At 41.1% G+C, this 14,656-nt stretch overlaps 1 protein-coding gene across 1 annotated transcript; it reads right to left on the reverse strand.

Annotated features, from left to right (window-relative positions):
• Nucleotides 1–4,405: 4,405 nt before the first annotated feature.
• LOC117247817 (multiple inositol polyphosphate phosphatase 1-like) lies at nucleotides 4,406–14,456 on the reverse strand. Its single transcript, XM_033612380.2, has 5 exons — nucleotides 13,775–14,456; nucleotides 13,498–13,692; nucleotides 9,499–9,596; nucleotides 7,184–7,314; nucleotides 4,406–5,042 (listed from the first exon to the last, which is right to left on the reverse strand). Exons 1-5 carry the CDS (start codon nucleotides 14,442–14,444, stop codon nucleotides 4,658–4,660), a joined length of 1,479 nt encoding a protein of 492 aa, XP_033468271.2. The 5' UTR covers nucleotides 14,445–14,456; the 3' UTR covers nucleotides 4,406–4,657.
• Between the last annotated feature and the right edge of the window lie 200 nt (nucleotides 14,457–14,656).

The following is a 14,656-nucleotide window of genomic DNA, read 5'->3' on the forward strand; positions in this document are numbered from 1 at the left end:
CAGAAAATGAATGAATGAATAATAGTAATGAAAATAATATTCTCTTTGAGGTATAGCGTAACACGTTGCCATGTACAGTGATCGTATAATGTTCTGTTGCCCCCCTCTCCTTTGTGGTTGTCTTGTCCAACACCCAACCACCCAGAGTTAAATAACAGGTCCATTACTCGCTTTGCAAAATCAATAGAACGGGACACCACACACCCACTCAACCAATACCTCATCCCATTACCCTCAGGGCGCAGGTACCAAACACTCAAATTTAGGAAAGCTCGACTCAGGAAAACCTGATCCCAGCAGCCATAGCTGCACTGAACAAGAGATCCTGTTGACTCAAAGTGTTCCCCTCTGTAAATGAACATGATGTTTTGTGATGTCTGTGATATGTCTGTGCCTGTGATATTTGTGATCGATCTCTGTAAATGTACAGTTAGTGGAAACGAATTTCCCTCTGGGACGAATAAAGTAAGTCTAAGTCTAAGTCACTGTTACTGTCATGGGGATCCCATTTCGTCCCACCAAACTGGTTTGCTTCTTCGTCAAAATCAGATTCAGAATGTCGATCAGAACAGGAGTTGTCAGAGTCGGAGTCCATCAACATCTCCATGGCTTGCGCAACTGTAAACATCGCAGTATTATATGTAACAAGTCAAATGTACATTTGTAATATTAAGCATTTAATTACACAAAAATTTGTTTCAGTTGTTATTACCTGACATGCTAAGGCCTACATAGCCAACATGTGGAACGTTTGATACTCAGTTTCTGTACCCCTACGTTCACCTTTGGGGGTACCCCACCTATAAAGGGGTGTCTCCCACTTTACCGCTCCCATTTTACTGTTGTACTCCATGGGAGAGGTGAGCGACATTGCTCTCGTAGTAATTTCCATGTTTCAAAACTATTGCACATTCACATATATGTAGCTTTGTTTGGCAAAATGTTGGTGAAGATTCTCAGGCTGCTTTCAGACCTAGCGTTGTCTTCCTTTGGTCTGAATCAGGGACTTATTTAGTTACAAAGCTGCATAACTGCCTAGAGTTGGTTTGTGTTCTCACGGCAGCATTTACAAGTTGACCAGATCAAATGCCTTGTACGAGAAAGCTGCTCTTGATTAGCCAGAATTTCCATGATGTCACAATGGAGGGACAACTACGCAGGTTGATTTTAGCGCTGCTCATCGTGGACTATATTGCTGTCATTGTTCATTTTAGTCAAACCATACAGTTTGAAAACGACTGGACCTTGCGTGAGTTTCTTGAACTGAAGAAGCCTCTTGGTTGAGACATGATAGTTCAACTGTAAAAGCCTCAAGAAACTCAAACAAGTCCAATTACCTGGAAGGCATGTTTTCTTTCAAAATCAGTGGTAAAATAAACAAAAAATAAGGCCATTTAAAGTTGTGTATACCTCTTGTAAGCCAAAATAAAAAGCACCCTCCCGAGTGCCTAGACAATTCTTCGACATGCCTCCACCTTTTGCACCACACCCTCCCTCCTAATAAGTAACAAACAGTCCCTTACAAAAACAAATCTCTGTGGTTACCAGACTGAAGCAAAACCTGTTAAGAAATCATTGTCTGTGAGCAACTAGCAGGTGAATTTAAATGTCAGCTGGGCCGTTCTTTCAGGGCAAGGTGACATACAGTTGCATACAAGTGCTGCTGTTGATAAGTAGCTTGCTCCATCACTGTGCTCTTAAACATGTACTATACACTTTAGTATGTCAAACACCCTGAGCATCAATTTTTTTTTTTTTTAAGATATTTTTTGGGGCATTTTTAGCCTTTAATGGATAGGACAGACAAGTGTGAAAGGGGGAGAGAGAGAGAGGGAGTGACATACAGCAAAGGGCCACAGGCTGGAGTTGAACCCGGGCCGCTGCGGCAACAGCCTTGTACATGGGGCGCCTGCTCTACCACTAAGCCACCGACGCCCCACCCTGAGCATCAATTTCTACATATTCTGGACATGTTTTAAAAACTTGCTCCAGATTACTAACTTGAGCATTCATGGGGAAAATGTGATGATGTGTCCATGCCTGTTTCGCCTCCTCAACAAATCTACAGCATTTGCTTACGATGGCGTTCCTCTTGAATGTTTACTCAATCTATTAACTCTGCAAACAACATTTATCTGCCTATAAATATTCTTTAATCAGACAAATTCAAAATTACCCTGCAGGTTAACACCTACACGGTCAACAAACAGCGGCTTTCCTTTCACTGGAAGCACCTGGAAAAAAATCTCCAACAGCAGTCACGCATACATTACCTAATGAGGAAAACTTTGTGTGATCTGCCATAATCTGCAATGTATATATGCCATCAATTTATGATCAACTATTATATTTCTTCAACTATTAAAATGAACAGATTACGGCATTTGATACTAAAACGATTCCCCACCCAAAGCTGTGTAAGGTAATTACATATCCACGCCATTGTTACATAATTTTGAATAGTTGAAGCATGGATTTGCAGCAATCTCAGTCGGAGCAATTACCAATACACAAATGTCCTCAGGGTGATGACACAGTGTCAATAGTAACCTCAATGCCTTATATTGTAGCGCTCTAATTAACTGGCTCTTTCCTGTCCCTACACCTCCTGTTATTAAAAAATGAAACCAGTCCAGATTTTTACCAGTTCTTGTCTAAGCACCATTGTCTTTTTTAAATGTACTGGGCTCTGGCGATCTCAGAAGTATAACCAAATGAATGGGCATCCCCAGTTTAGCTGGAAATGACATCTACATTTTGTTTCCACACTGTTTAGCTCCAAATTAGACCACTGTACATTAGACCTGGTGGACTATCGGCCATCTTGGATTTGTCAGAGGTCAAATCTGACTTTCCTCCACATCTGACAAAAACCTTGGTATGCACTAACTTTCATTTTTCTCATAAAATGCACAATTCATGATAATATGGGAGCGCAACACATGAGTAATTCCATGTTATGATACTTAATACTTCTACTCTACTACAGTTTGAAGGCAAGTGTTGTATTTTTTATTCCTCTACATTTATTTTGATGGCTTTAATTAGTTTTAGCTACTTTGCCAGATATGTCAGATTATCAATAGGCTATAAAACACAATCAACTAATGAACTATGATGTATTTGTATGGATTAAACCACCTGGCAGTGCATGAAGTGGTTCAAACAGGCCCCACTTTCACCAGCTGCAACATTAATGATGCTCACACCTAAATGCATTAATAATTATATTCCAATAATATGATATATATAACACGGAAATTTTCTGCTGAACAAGTACCTTTACTTTTTAGCTTTAAGTTTATTTTAATGCTTATTCAGTAAAGTAAAGTTTTGAATGCAGGGTTTCTACTTATAACAGAGTACTTCTCCACTGTGGTATTGTTACATTTACTTCCACTACTTGTATTTTGTCAAGTTTCCAGTATCCAGGCCTTGCTGACACACCAACATCATGTCTCTATGGAAATTATTATTACCAAAAAGGTACCATTTTCGTATAAATCACTCTTTATAATCTGTTTCAACCCATCTAGTCTGCAGTTTTAAATATTAATATGTTTATAAATTGATTTTGGACAACTTGTAAGACCAAATGTTGTTCTTTTTAATGGCCTCTGATCTATAAAGACGTCATGAATGATTAACTTTTCCAATAATATAGCCATTATTTACAACCTATTAGCTCTGTATAAAGGGAGCCTTATTACAGTAGAAGACACCTGGATGATGTTAAAATCATACAGAGATATGAATAACCTCTACTGTATATCAGTGGTTCCCAACTGGTGAATCACGGTCCATTCTGAATGGACCACAAATGATTCACAAATGTGTCAAGTTTGTCAAAAACACACCTTATTTTAGAGTTCAGTGATTTCCTGGCACAGTGCTTTCTTTTTTAAGTGCCGGTTCCTGCTGTAGAGTGAATGAGTAACTGACAGATACTCAACAGAGACAGAAAACTAGCTCAACCACATGGCCAAACGCAAGTATGACACTGAATAAATTAAATTGTGTGGACCTCGAACTGATGAGTAAGGAGAAATCTGGACCCTGTGGTTGGACCAGTTGGGAACCACTGCTCTATATTATATCCCAAATAAAGCCAGGATAAGGCTCTTAACAAGGACTAGAGTTCTCCTAAAGGTAGTATGTGCTGTTGTTAATGACCTGACATAGACATAGCAGCTAAGTGAAGTTGAAAAAAGTTGAATTAAACCAAAGTATCACTGATTTCAGAGAGGCCGGAAAATGTCCAGAAGAAGCCCTTTTAAATATATTTGACTAGAAAGTCAATTGACTTGTTAACACCACCAACTGTCACGTCACAATGACCACAGATTTGTGTGCTCTTTAAAACCAAGGGTAACAGATTTGGGTTAAAGTGTTATAAAATGTTTACACTGCAAAAATAGATTCTTTTATTCCTGGAAAGAAACCTTTCAAAAATAAGCAGCATCTCAGTGGCAATACTGTGATGGTACAGGTGGATCTGAAATTCCTCATTTGGCCAGGCCAAACAGTGATGTGTTCATGGTTTACATGAGGCATTCAGACTAAGATGCTCCTATTAGGATCATAATTAAAACTCTGTTTTGCAAATAAACACTATAAAGCCACTATAATGCTCTTTTCCAGTGACTTCCCTGTCTGCTCAAACTTGTGCAGGACTTTTGAACAGCCGGCACTCTGTCTCAAAGTCACAGCCTTGGAGCAGCTCGCTGTAGTGATCTCTGACATCCTGATAGAGCGGCATGGAGCCCTGCTGGCCAGTCAAACCGGGGAAAGTCACAGGCTTCTCGTTGAGCAGCGGCTGAAGTCTCAGGTCGCCTCCCCCGCAGTCGTACAGCACCATGAGTAAGTTAGCTGCATAGGGTAACATGTGGCTGGTGCGGAAGGAGCGTTGGGCCTGTGTGGCGTAGTTGGTGGAGCTCAGGGCATCGCTGTCCTTGAAGAAGCCCAGGAGGGTGAGCAGTGGCAGGAGGGTCTCTGCATGGCCGACCTGGACTGTCACGGCCTCCGTCACATGCTGGCCTGACCTGACATACAGATATATGACATCAGTTTCAGATCTAACACATAATGAGCTCTGTCAAAAGTGTAAAGGAATGTCAAAGTAAATTAGTCAGACAAGTTTTCACTACAAGGAGCAAGTCTGAAAAACATCCACACAAGAGTCGATTCAGCCCGAAATTTCTCCCAAATAACAGATGTTGTAGATATTAATGCTGAAATGATTAGTTGATTAATCAGTTAGTTGATCGCCAGAAATTTTTCATGATTGATTAATCTTTAAAGACTTTTTATTAAGCAAAAACACTCTCTAGCTCCAGCTTTGCAAATATGAGGATTTGTGTTTTTATCATTAACTTAACATCTGTGGGTTTCAAACTATTATGACATTTTACAACATCACATTCAGCTTTTGGCATTTTTAAAAACACTTTTCTGACATTTTGTAGACTAAACAGAAGATTAAGCGTGGGAATAATTGATTAATTACTTGGTAAGACTTATTAGTCTGCTATTACGCAATCCCTTTTAGCATTTAATCAATGGAGCTGACTCGTAGGGATTTAGTTTTCACTTGTGAAAATTACATTTCGATATGTCAAAATGTAATTCTGACATTTCGAAATGTTAATTTAGGATATCTATAAAACAATTTTGGCATGCTCATAATATATGTTCACATGTAGAAATCACATTTAGACTAAACTGATTTACACAAACTGATAACAATCCCCACTCTCTCTTCCGCCATCACACTATATTTGTTCTGTCTTTAGTTCATTCATTCATTTCCCACAACCGCTTATCCTGTTGAAGGTCGGGGGGGGGGGGGGCTGGAGCATATCCCAGCTGACACTGGTCGAGAGACAGGGTACACCCTGAACAGGTCACCAGACTATCACAGGGCTGACACATAGAGACAGACAACCATTCACACTCACATTCACACCTATGGACAATTTTGAGTCACCAGTTAACCTGCATGTCTTTGGACTGTGGGAGGAAGCTGGAGTACCCAGAGAAAACCCACGCTGAGATGGGGAGAACATGCAAACTCCGCACAGAAGGGCTCCCTCACCCTAGGATCCAAACCCCCCATGCTGGGTTCGGACCAGGAACTCTTTTGCTTTGAGGCGACAATGCTAACCACTGCACCACCATGCCGCTGTCCTGTCATACTTAGGCAAAAAAAAAAAAAAAAAAAATCCTTAAAAGAAAAGAACATCCACTCCTCAGAAATAAATTGGAGATATCTTTAACTAGAGTTGCTATAAGTCACTATAATGTTAAGAATAAGCTAGCTTGGTATTCTAACTAGTCAAAAAGCAATTGCTGTAATAATACATGTTACTATTACCTCTAAAGATTAAACGTTAAAAGGGTTGCCATTGAGTAAAGGTTCGACCACATGAAGAATGATAACTATAAGAATGAATATAAATGTGGTGTTTTAAAAATCATCCTTACTCCATTGGATGGCGATGTCCACACCACAATTTAAATGACAGTGGTGAAAAATTTTGTTGGGATCACTTTCACAGCTGAAGCACAAAACGCTTGCTTGACGCCACTATTCACACAACGTTAGCGTTCATTGGTGTGGATGCTCACATTGTTATAGTTATGGTTATTATTTGGTGTGGACGACCCTGAACACATGCAGCGTATTATTCTGTTACTCAGTGTCCGACCATGCGGTGATTTAAAGGAAAAGGCTGCTTATATACTATGTTTTTCTTATTGTCAACAAATCCCATTAATAGACAGGAGCCAATAATAACCTGATCCTACTAACATGTATTGTCTGTGTATCCAGTGCATGATATAACTTATTGTGTAGACCGCCATTCATCAGACATCTTCTGTTATTCCAAAGAATATGGGCACTGTAATTTATTTTGAGTCCATTTCATATACACCGTCCTGTCTCTATATACTTTTTGAGCACCAAATGTGTATTCATCCACAGCTGCAAATACTCCCCCTGCAAGTTTTACATCTTTCGAATGAATGTTCTCGGGGCTGAGAGCTTAACGCAGGGTCTGGATGTTGTAAAGAACTGAGAGAAGAATTAATGTTTTTTGTCTTTTCACTGGATTTGTTAAATTGACAAAATCACAGAGCAACAGCACCTTCCATCTTTTAGTCCTGAGGGTTATTTACTCACTTGTTCTCGCTGGCTGCTTGGTCCAGTCGACTAAACACGTCATGGAAGAGAATGCAGCTCGACTTGCTGTTAATATCATAACCATAGGCTCTTTTCCAGAATTGCTTCAGATCATTGGCATACTCCATAACCTGTTGGACCACACAGGACAAATCATTGCCAGTCTGGATGAAGGGGGTGGGCTTTGTGTGACGAGTGAAGAAGATAGCAATCTGTTTAGTCTCTTGTTATGCAAGGTAACATTTCAGGTTTCCTGAGTTTTAGGTCAGCTTGTAACACAAGACACAAAACACTCTTTGTGACATGGATAATGCCAAAAAGCCTCTCAAAGAATGGATATGTGGCAAAGCATGGAAAGCATGACTTAAACCCTTTCTTTTAAAAGAAAAAAGTAGTAGGTACTGCAGGAGTCTTTGTCTAACTTGACCTTCTTCCCACTTTATTTACTGCATTTTGTTTGTTTATTCAACAGAGATGGTACAGATCCAACTATAGAAGTGCACACAGTAGAGCACAGATCTCCATCATGGCCAAGTGGTTGCCTGATCTGATTGCAGCCACTCTAGACTGTTCTTTTAATTCCAGCAGACGCATTTTAGAACATCCTAGAACCTATGGAAAATGCATACCATGTCTATTTTTGATGGAGCTGCAGCATAATTGGACTTTAAACAGTACTGACTTTGTCTGTAGTCTGCAGCGCAACATAGTATGAAATAACAACAATAAACACCATTAAAATAGACCAAAAAAGAAACTGTTTGACTACATAGCCTACTTACTCATGGTAACGCACAAGTATCAAGGAAAAAAGACCACATCAACAAAACTGGGCATGCAAAATGCTCTGCTTCTGAAATGCTCCTGAAGTAGTATGACGCTGTGTGAAGGACAGAACCAAACTGGGTTGCAACTGGATCACGGAGTCCAGTGGAACTGTCCATCCTAGCTCCTTAACAGTCAAGATGGCGGCAAAGATAACAAAAACGGGGACTGATTCATCTCATAACGTGCCTAACTGTGGTACATCATAATATAACGGGTATGGAATTATCCGGCAGACACTTTGGTAAGATGAGACCAAACTTTCCTATGGATGCCAGTTTTTGAACCATGGCAAAACCCAAAATATGGCCTGCAACAGACAGTACGGCTTGTTGTTTTTAGTGGAGACGATTTACGGAAAACTTGTGGCCTCTAACGGTTGGTTAAGAGTTTTTCAACAATTGTAAATCACCCCAACCACAAGAGGTCCCTGAGCAAATGGTCATGAATGTGCACACAAAATATTAGGCTGATTGGTCCAATAGTATTGTAGTAGTGGTTACCAGTTACCTTCAGAATTAATTTTAAGACTCTTTTAATAACTTTTAAAGCTCAACATGGTTTAGCCCGCAGTTATATAGCTGAGCTTCGGACTACCTGTGCTCCAAGTCAAGACCTACCCTCACTAGTCGTCCCTAGATCAGGGCTGGTAACTAAAGGTGACCGGGCTTTCGCCATTTAGGCCCTGGAATTCTCTGCCTGAGGAGATCAGGCTGACTAGTACATTATCCATTTTAAAATCATTGCATGAAACATATTTTCATAGGAAAGCTTTCTCTTTTAATGCCTAATTTTTATTGGTTGAATTGTTAATTTGTTTTATTTCCTATTTTTGCCTCTGTACACAGGATTCTGCTCAGCCATTAACCTTTTTTTCAACATTGGATTATTGTTGTGTTATTTTCATGCACTTTGTGTACCACAGTGTTTAGATAAGTGTTATACAAATAAAAGTATATTATTATTATTATTACAATGGGTGTCTAGCAGAAGTCAATTTGCAGCAGGCTTTTAAATTCAGGTTCAAACGAACAGATAAAACATGTTGGTAAATGCATTTAGTAACAGCAGGAAGAGGAGGGACATGATTTTTTTCACAGATTATCTGTCTCATGTACGTCTTTAAGAATATAATGACAGTATCAGCAAATATGACAAAACTTATTTTAATAAAAGTTACCAACTGTAGTGTTTAAACCTTGTTATTTTTCCATTGTGTTCCTTTCTTTTGTTTCTTGCAAACTTGCTTGTAATAAATTTAAGCAAAAGTCTTGTAAACCAAGAAAAACGACATCGCTGAGATAAAATAAAATAAAATAAAATAAATAAATAAACTTAACACAGTCCAGTCCTCTGTGAAAAATGATTAAGAGGTTACATCAGGTGACTGACCCACAATCCTCTTCTCCCTTCTCCATGATGGCATCCTTCCTACTTGCCTCCACACTGGCTCAATAAATCTACAATCACTAAGTAGCCGAGGCTCTTACCTGTGCATCGACCTCATCGAAGAGTTTACACCAGGGCGAGTTCACAGTCTTGATGGCAAACTCGTAAGCACACAGGTAAAATGCAGCTTCGGCCATATCTGCAGGAGAAAGTGAGGCAGCCATTTAAACAAACACAATCAAAAGCACTGACCTGCTTTAACCTGGACGTCATGCTATGTGTTGTTTAAATACTGCACCAGTTTGTGGCCAGTGGCGTTTCAATAAGGCCACACATAAAGTCAGTACTGGCTGCAGCTCCGTCTATTGAAGCTTCAATACTTTCAAATTAGAAAACAGCTCCACCTACTGTGCAAAAGCCCACTGTGAAATATAACCAATGGGATGTTCAGCACACAGTCTTCCTCAATACTGACAACTCTACCTCTGCTTTAGTGACTGTTCATTGTTGAGTTTCGACCTTAGACACATTTGAGTTGGTTTTTAGACTCTAACAAATGCTTTATTTTAGGGGGCCCAAAGTTTCTTAGAATTTACTGGAAAGGAAGTGATGTATTTGTGATGTCACTGGGGAGGTTCCTGGAAAGTATTATGTAATTTGGTACAAACTATTGGGGAAATGGAGACAGTGTTTGAATGGGACACTTATTTGCAGTGCATTGTGCATACAGTACAGCGTTTATGAAATGTAAAGTTTTCGATCAATAAATTCGTAATTATGGATTTAAATGGGGACGTTTTCAAGGAAAAATCTCTGAAAATCATCAATTCTGTATGAACTCAAATAAGCCAGAACTTTGTCTCTACATATTTTCCCCCCAGAAAATCTCTTATGAAATTATTAGGATGCTACAAAAGAGTAAAATAAAAAGCCACCATGTATTGTGCTCTAAATATAGGACATATAGGACAAATACATTTGACTAGGACCGAAACAACTCTTGCCAATCAGAAGTAGCTCCCTTCTTTTGGGTAAATAACAGACCTGGGACCCATATTCAATCTTATTCATTCATTTAAAAGCAGCGGCACAGTGGTTAGCATTGTCGCCTCACAGCAAAGAGGGGTCCTGGTTTTAACCCAGGGTATGGAGTTCAGTCCCTGGGGTGGGGGAGCCCTTGCATGTTCTCTCCGGGTTTTCTCTGGGGACTCCAGCTTCCTCCCACAGTCCAAAGACATGCAGGTTAACTGGTGACTCTAAACTGGCCGTAGATGTGAATGTGAGCATGAATGGTTGTCTGTCTCTATGAGTCAGCCCTGTGATAGTCTGGTGACCTGTCCAGAGTGTACTCCACATCTCGCCCAATGTCAACTGGCATAGGCTCCAGCCCCCCGTGACCCCCCCACAGGATAAGCGGTTACGGAAAATGAATGAATGAATTCATTTAAAAGAGCAGTGTGTGGGATTTAGTGGCAGATTGCAACCAGCTGAAACTTCTCCTGTGCACCAAGAATGAACTCCTGCTTTGGATTCCTTCAGTGTTCACTGTTCAAGAGATTCTCTGAGAAGCCAAATTATATGCCGAAGTCTCTCCCTCTCCAAAACAAATGAAACAAGTGATTAAAACCAGTACAAACACTGAACATTTTTCCGACGTGATTGCTGCTAACTACAGTGGCTGATGTGAAAATACGAATAGCCCCATCTAGAGCCAGTGTCTGGTTTGCCTGTTATGTGCTCCTGTGGAAACATGGCGGTGCAACATGGTGATCTCTCTGGAAAAGGGACCTGCTCCCTATATAGATGTACGCAGAGAGCAGGTCCAATGGGTATCTATATAATGGCTCATTCTAAGGTAACGAAAACACAGTGATTCTTATTTTCAGGTGATTATACAATAAAGACAACTTACTTATGATATTCCATTCCAAACTATACATCACCCTAAATCCTACTCAGTGGACCTTTAAGAAATTATCAGGGTATCACATAAGTACAAAATAAAAAGTCAGCTTTTACTGTGCTTGTTGTACTGTTTGTTTTTCCCGTTTTCTTTTTGCCTTCTACCACAGGGATTCTCAACTTGCATTGAGGACGTTCGGGCTTAGATCAGACCTCTGTTGGGGGTTTCGGGGGCTCCTCTCCTGGCACTGTTTTGATAAAGAAGCTCTATTTTGATACCTTTTTTATGCACTATGGCATGAATATGTGAGTGTGTTTGTGCATGTGTACATATTTATATGCCGCTAAATGGATCACCTCTCAAGCTTTTTTTTACTTGTGAATTAGAAAAAGGTTGGGGGGCCACTCTGATGCATATTGGGGGCCAAATTTGGCCCACAGACCGGAAGTTAAGTATCACTTGTCTACTGTCTGCCTGATTTCATGTGAACGCAGCATTAGACACAAAGAACATAGGAAACTATGATCTAGGTTGAAAAATACCACAGTTACTCTATATTTGGTAGAACACACTAGAGGTCGACCGATTCATCAGTTTGGCTGATTCATCAGCGCCGATGGGACTTTGTATAAGCTATTGTTAATGGCGGAACAGGGCTCAGATAGTGGCTGATAGCTGTAACCTCCATTGGTCACGTGGGTACGGCCATAAGCCTGAAGCATGAATGTGTATGATTTAAATCAAAGTTAACTTATGTGGGAAAGCTTTACCTCTTTATTAGAGGCATTATATAGAATAGCATTAGTTATAGAATAGCATTATGTGCTTTCTCTGTTTTGCTAGCAGTTATGGTCGGTAGAGTTTTGCTAGAATTAAGTAGCAAGCCTCGCACTACTAATGTGTGTAGAATGAATTTCTGATAATCTAAATGACTATTAACTCATAATAACTTCGAGACCAGGATGGACCGGCACTCAGTGTGCTCCAGCCATAAATGCACAACAAACTTTGAATCTGGTTTTCCACCATACATCATTTGTAATTTTCTCAGAAAGCAATTAGGGGGTGATCACACCTACAGGTGGCGCTAGAAACGCAGACTCTTCATAGACGCTTGAAATGCCTGAAACGCCCTTTCAGTGAGGAATGGAGCAGGGGTACGTGCACAACTGGGCGATCAAAACATTGAAAATGGACCCAAGACGGAGGAGGGCACTTGCCGTTGCTCTACTTTTAGGGGCCGATCACGCCTACAGGTGGCGCTACAAACACAGAAGCTTCAAAGATGCTTGAAATGCCTGAAACGCCCTTTCAAGGAGCGCTCCTGACGAGGAGCGCCTGTGAAGCAGGGGTGCGTGCGCAACCAGGCGATCAAAACATTGAAAATGGACCCAAGACGGAGTTAGGAAGCGATCACACTGAGATGAAACACAAGAAACGGGATGCCAGTAAAACCATTGTTTTCCTATGATACGGCGCGTCTGACAGGCATTCAAGCGTCTTTTTAAACGGCCGTTTTTCCAGCGTCTTTTAAGACGCGCGTTTTTGTAGACACTTCTTTTTAGACGTGCGTTTCTTGACGTGCGTAGATGCTGAAAAGTTAAAATATTTTCAACTTTTTTGAGCGTCAGACGCCAGTAGATAGCGTGCATTGAATAAGCGCTTCCAGCATTTCAAGCGTCTTTGAAGCGTCCGCGTCTCTAGCGTCTCATTTCTGTGTGATCACCCCCTTATGGTGCTACTGGCGCCTGACGCCCAAAAGTTGAGATTATTTAAACTTTCAGCGTCTACCAAAGCATGTCTAAAAAGATGGCAGAAAGACGCTTGTCATAAAAAATGCTTGAAAACCAGTCAGATGCGCCGTATCATAGGGTATCAATTGTTTTACTGGTGTCTCATTTCTAGCGCTCCTTGAAGGTGTGATCGCCTCCTTATCCCTGCATTTTTTGGGCGATATATAATGTGACTTTGTCAGAGGGGACAGCTGTCAGGTGTTATTGGCCGATTGATCGACTATTGTTTTTTTCCTGCTCCAAACTATTGTTAATATATCGGCCATTAAAAAAATCCGCTATCGGTCGACCTCTGGAACACACTTAGGTACTTTACCTGTAAGTCAAATACTGGACGCAGGGCTTGTATAGGAACATTTTTATAATGTTGTTATAAGTTTTTAAACAGTTCAACCACCACTGACCATCTGTGATGTTGTTGTAGGGGACTCTGAGACGGTCTGCGATCTTCTCCGTGACCCTCCTCATCTCTGGTCCCTGCTTGAACTTGTCCACCTCTGACAGAGCTATGGGGTTGTTGTCGACTTCCTGCACAAACCTGGTGCACTTGTCAAAAAACCTCATGAGAGCATCATTCTCTGCGTGGTCAAACTGCTGATCTGGGTAGAGACAAAGGGACAGGTTATAATGAAACATATATAAGTGGTGATGATGATGTATATGTTGTGATGATGGTCATACCTGTGATAGCCCACAGCTCAGTCAGTCCTGCCTTGAAGGACAGAGTGCTGTTGACACACCTGTGCTTTGAGCTGGTTATGAACTTGATGAATCCACCTCGGAGCTTCTCCTCAGAGATCAGTGAGGGGAACAGCTTTGACAGCCTGACGGCCAGATGCTTGTGATCGTTCACACCTTTCTGCACCAGCCTGCCGTCCATGTCGTCAGTGTACCACATCCTCCACTGGGTCTGGATCTCCCGCAGCCAGCTCTGTTTGCCAGACGCGCGGCTCTTCACCAGCTCGTACAGCTTCCGCATCTTCTTCACGTTCTTGCTGGTCGGGTACCTGGTGCCGTGTCTTATGATCGCGGTCAGATGGATCTCGTGACATTGCTCAGATGGAGGCTGCAACATAGATCTGTTTACAGCCAGTATGTCCTCTATGAGGTGCGGGTTCACTTCCTCGTACCTCCCTTTGGTGCTGAAGTATTTGGCGATCGCTGGTATGTTCGGGTTGAAATCATCAGGCGTCACATCGTTGCGGAAACAGCAGCCAAATCCAGCTGTGATGGCGAAATGAACAGCTATGATTTTCCAAAATCTGATCGGCATGATGCAGACAAATGGCTTGTTTGTTTGGCCGTGTGCACCCCCACCGACCAGACTCCAAAACTGAGTGACGTCATCCATACGTGGGACTGTACAGCCAATCCGTTACACAGAGCCTGTCCTAACGGAGCTTGCACAACAGACCATAATGGACATTGACCACTTTTAATCACATGACTGCGTGTACATTAGTCAGTAGGCTAATGTTTGAAGAGCTCAAAATCCAGAATGCATTTATCAGCTTATTAACATTTAAAACTGCAGTCTGCAGACTAGACTTTTGGTAATAGCCT

Source organism: Epinephelus lanceolatus, chromosome 17 (assembly GCF_041903045.1).
Source record: "Epinephelus lanceolatus isolate andai-2023 chromosome 17, ASM4190304v1, whole genome shotgun sequence".
Lineage (NCBI taxonomy): Eukaryota > Metazoa > Chordata > Actinopteri > Perciformes > Serranidae > Epinephelus > Epinephelus lanceolatus.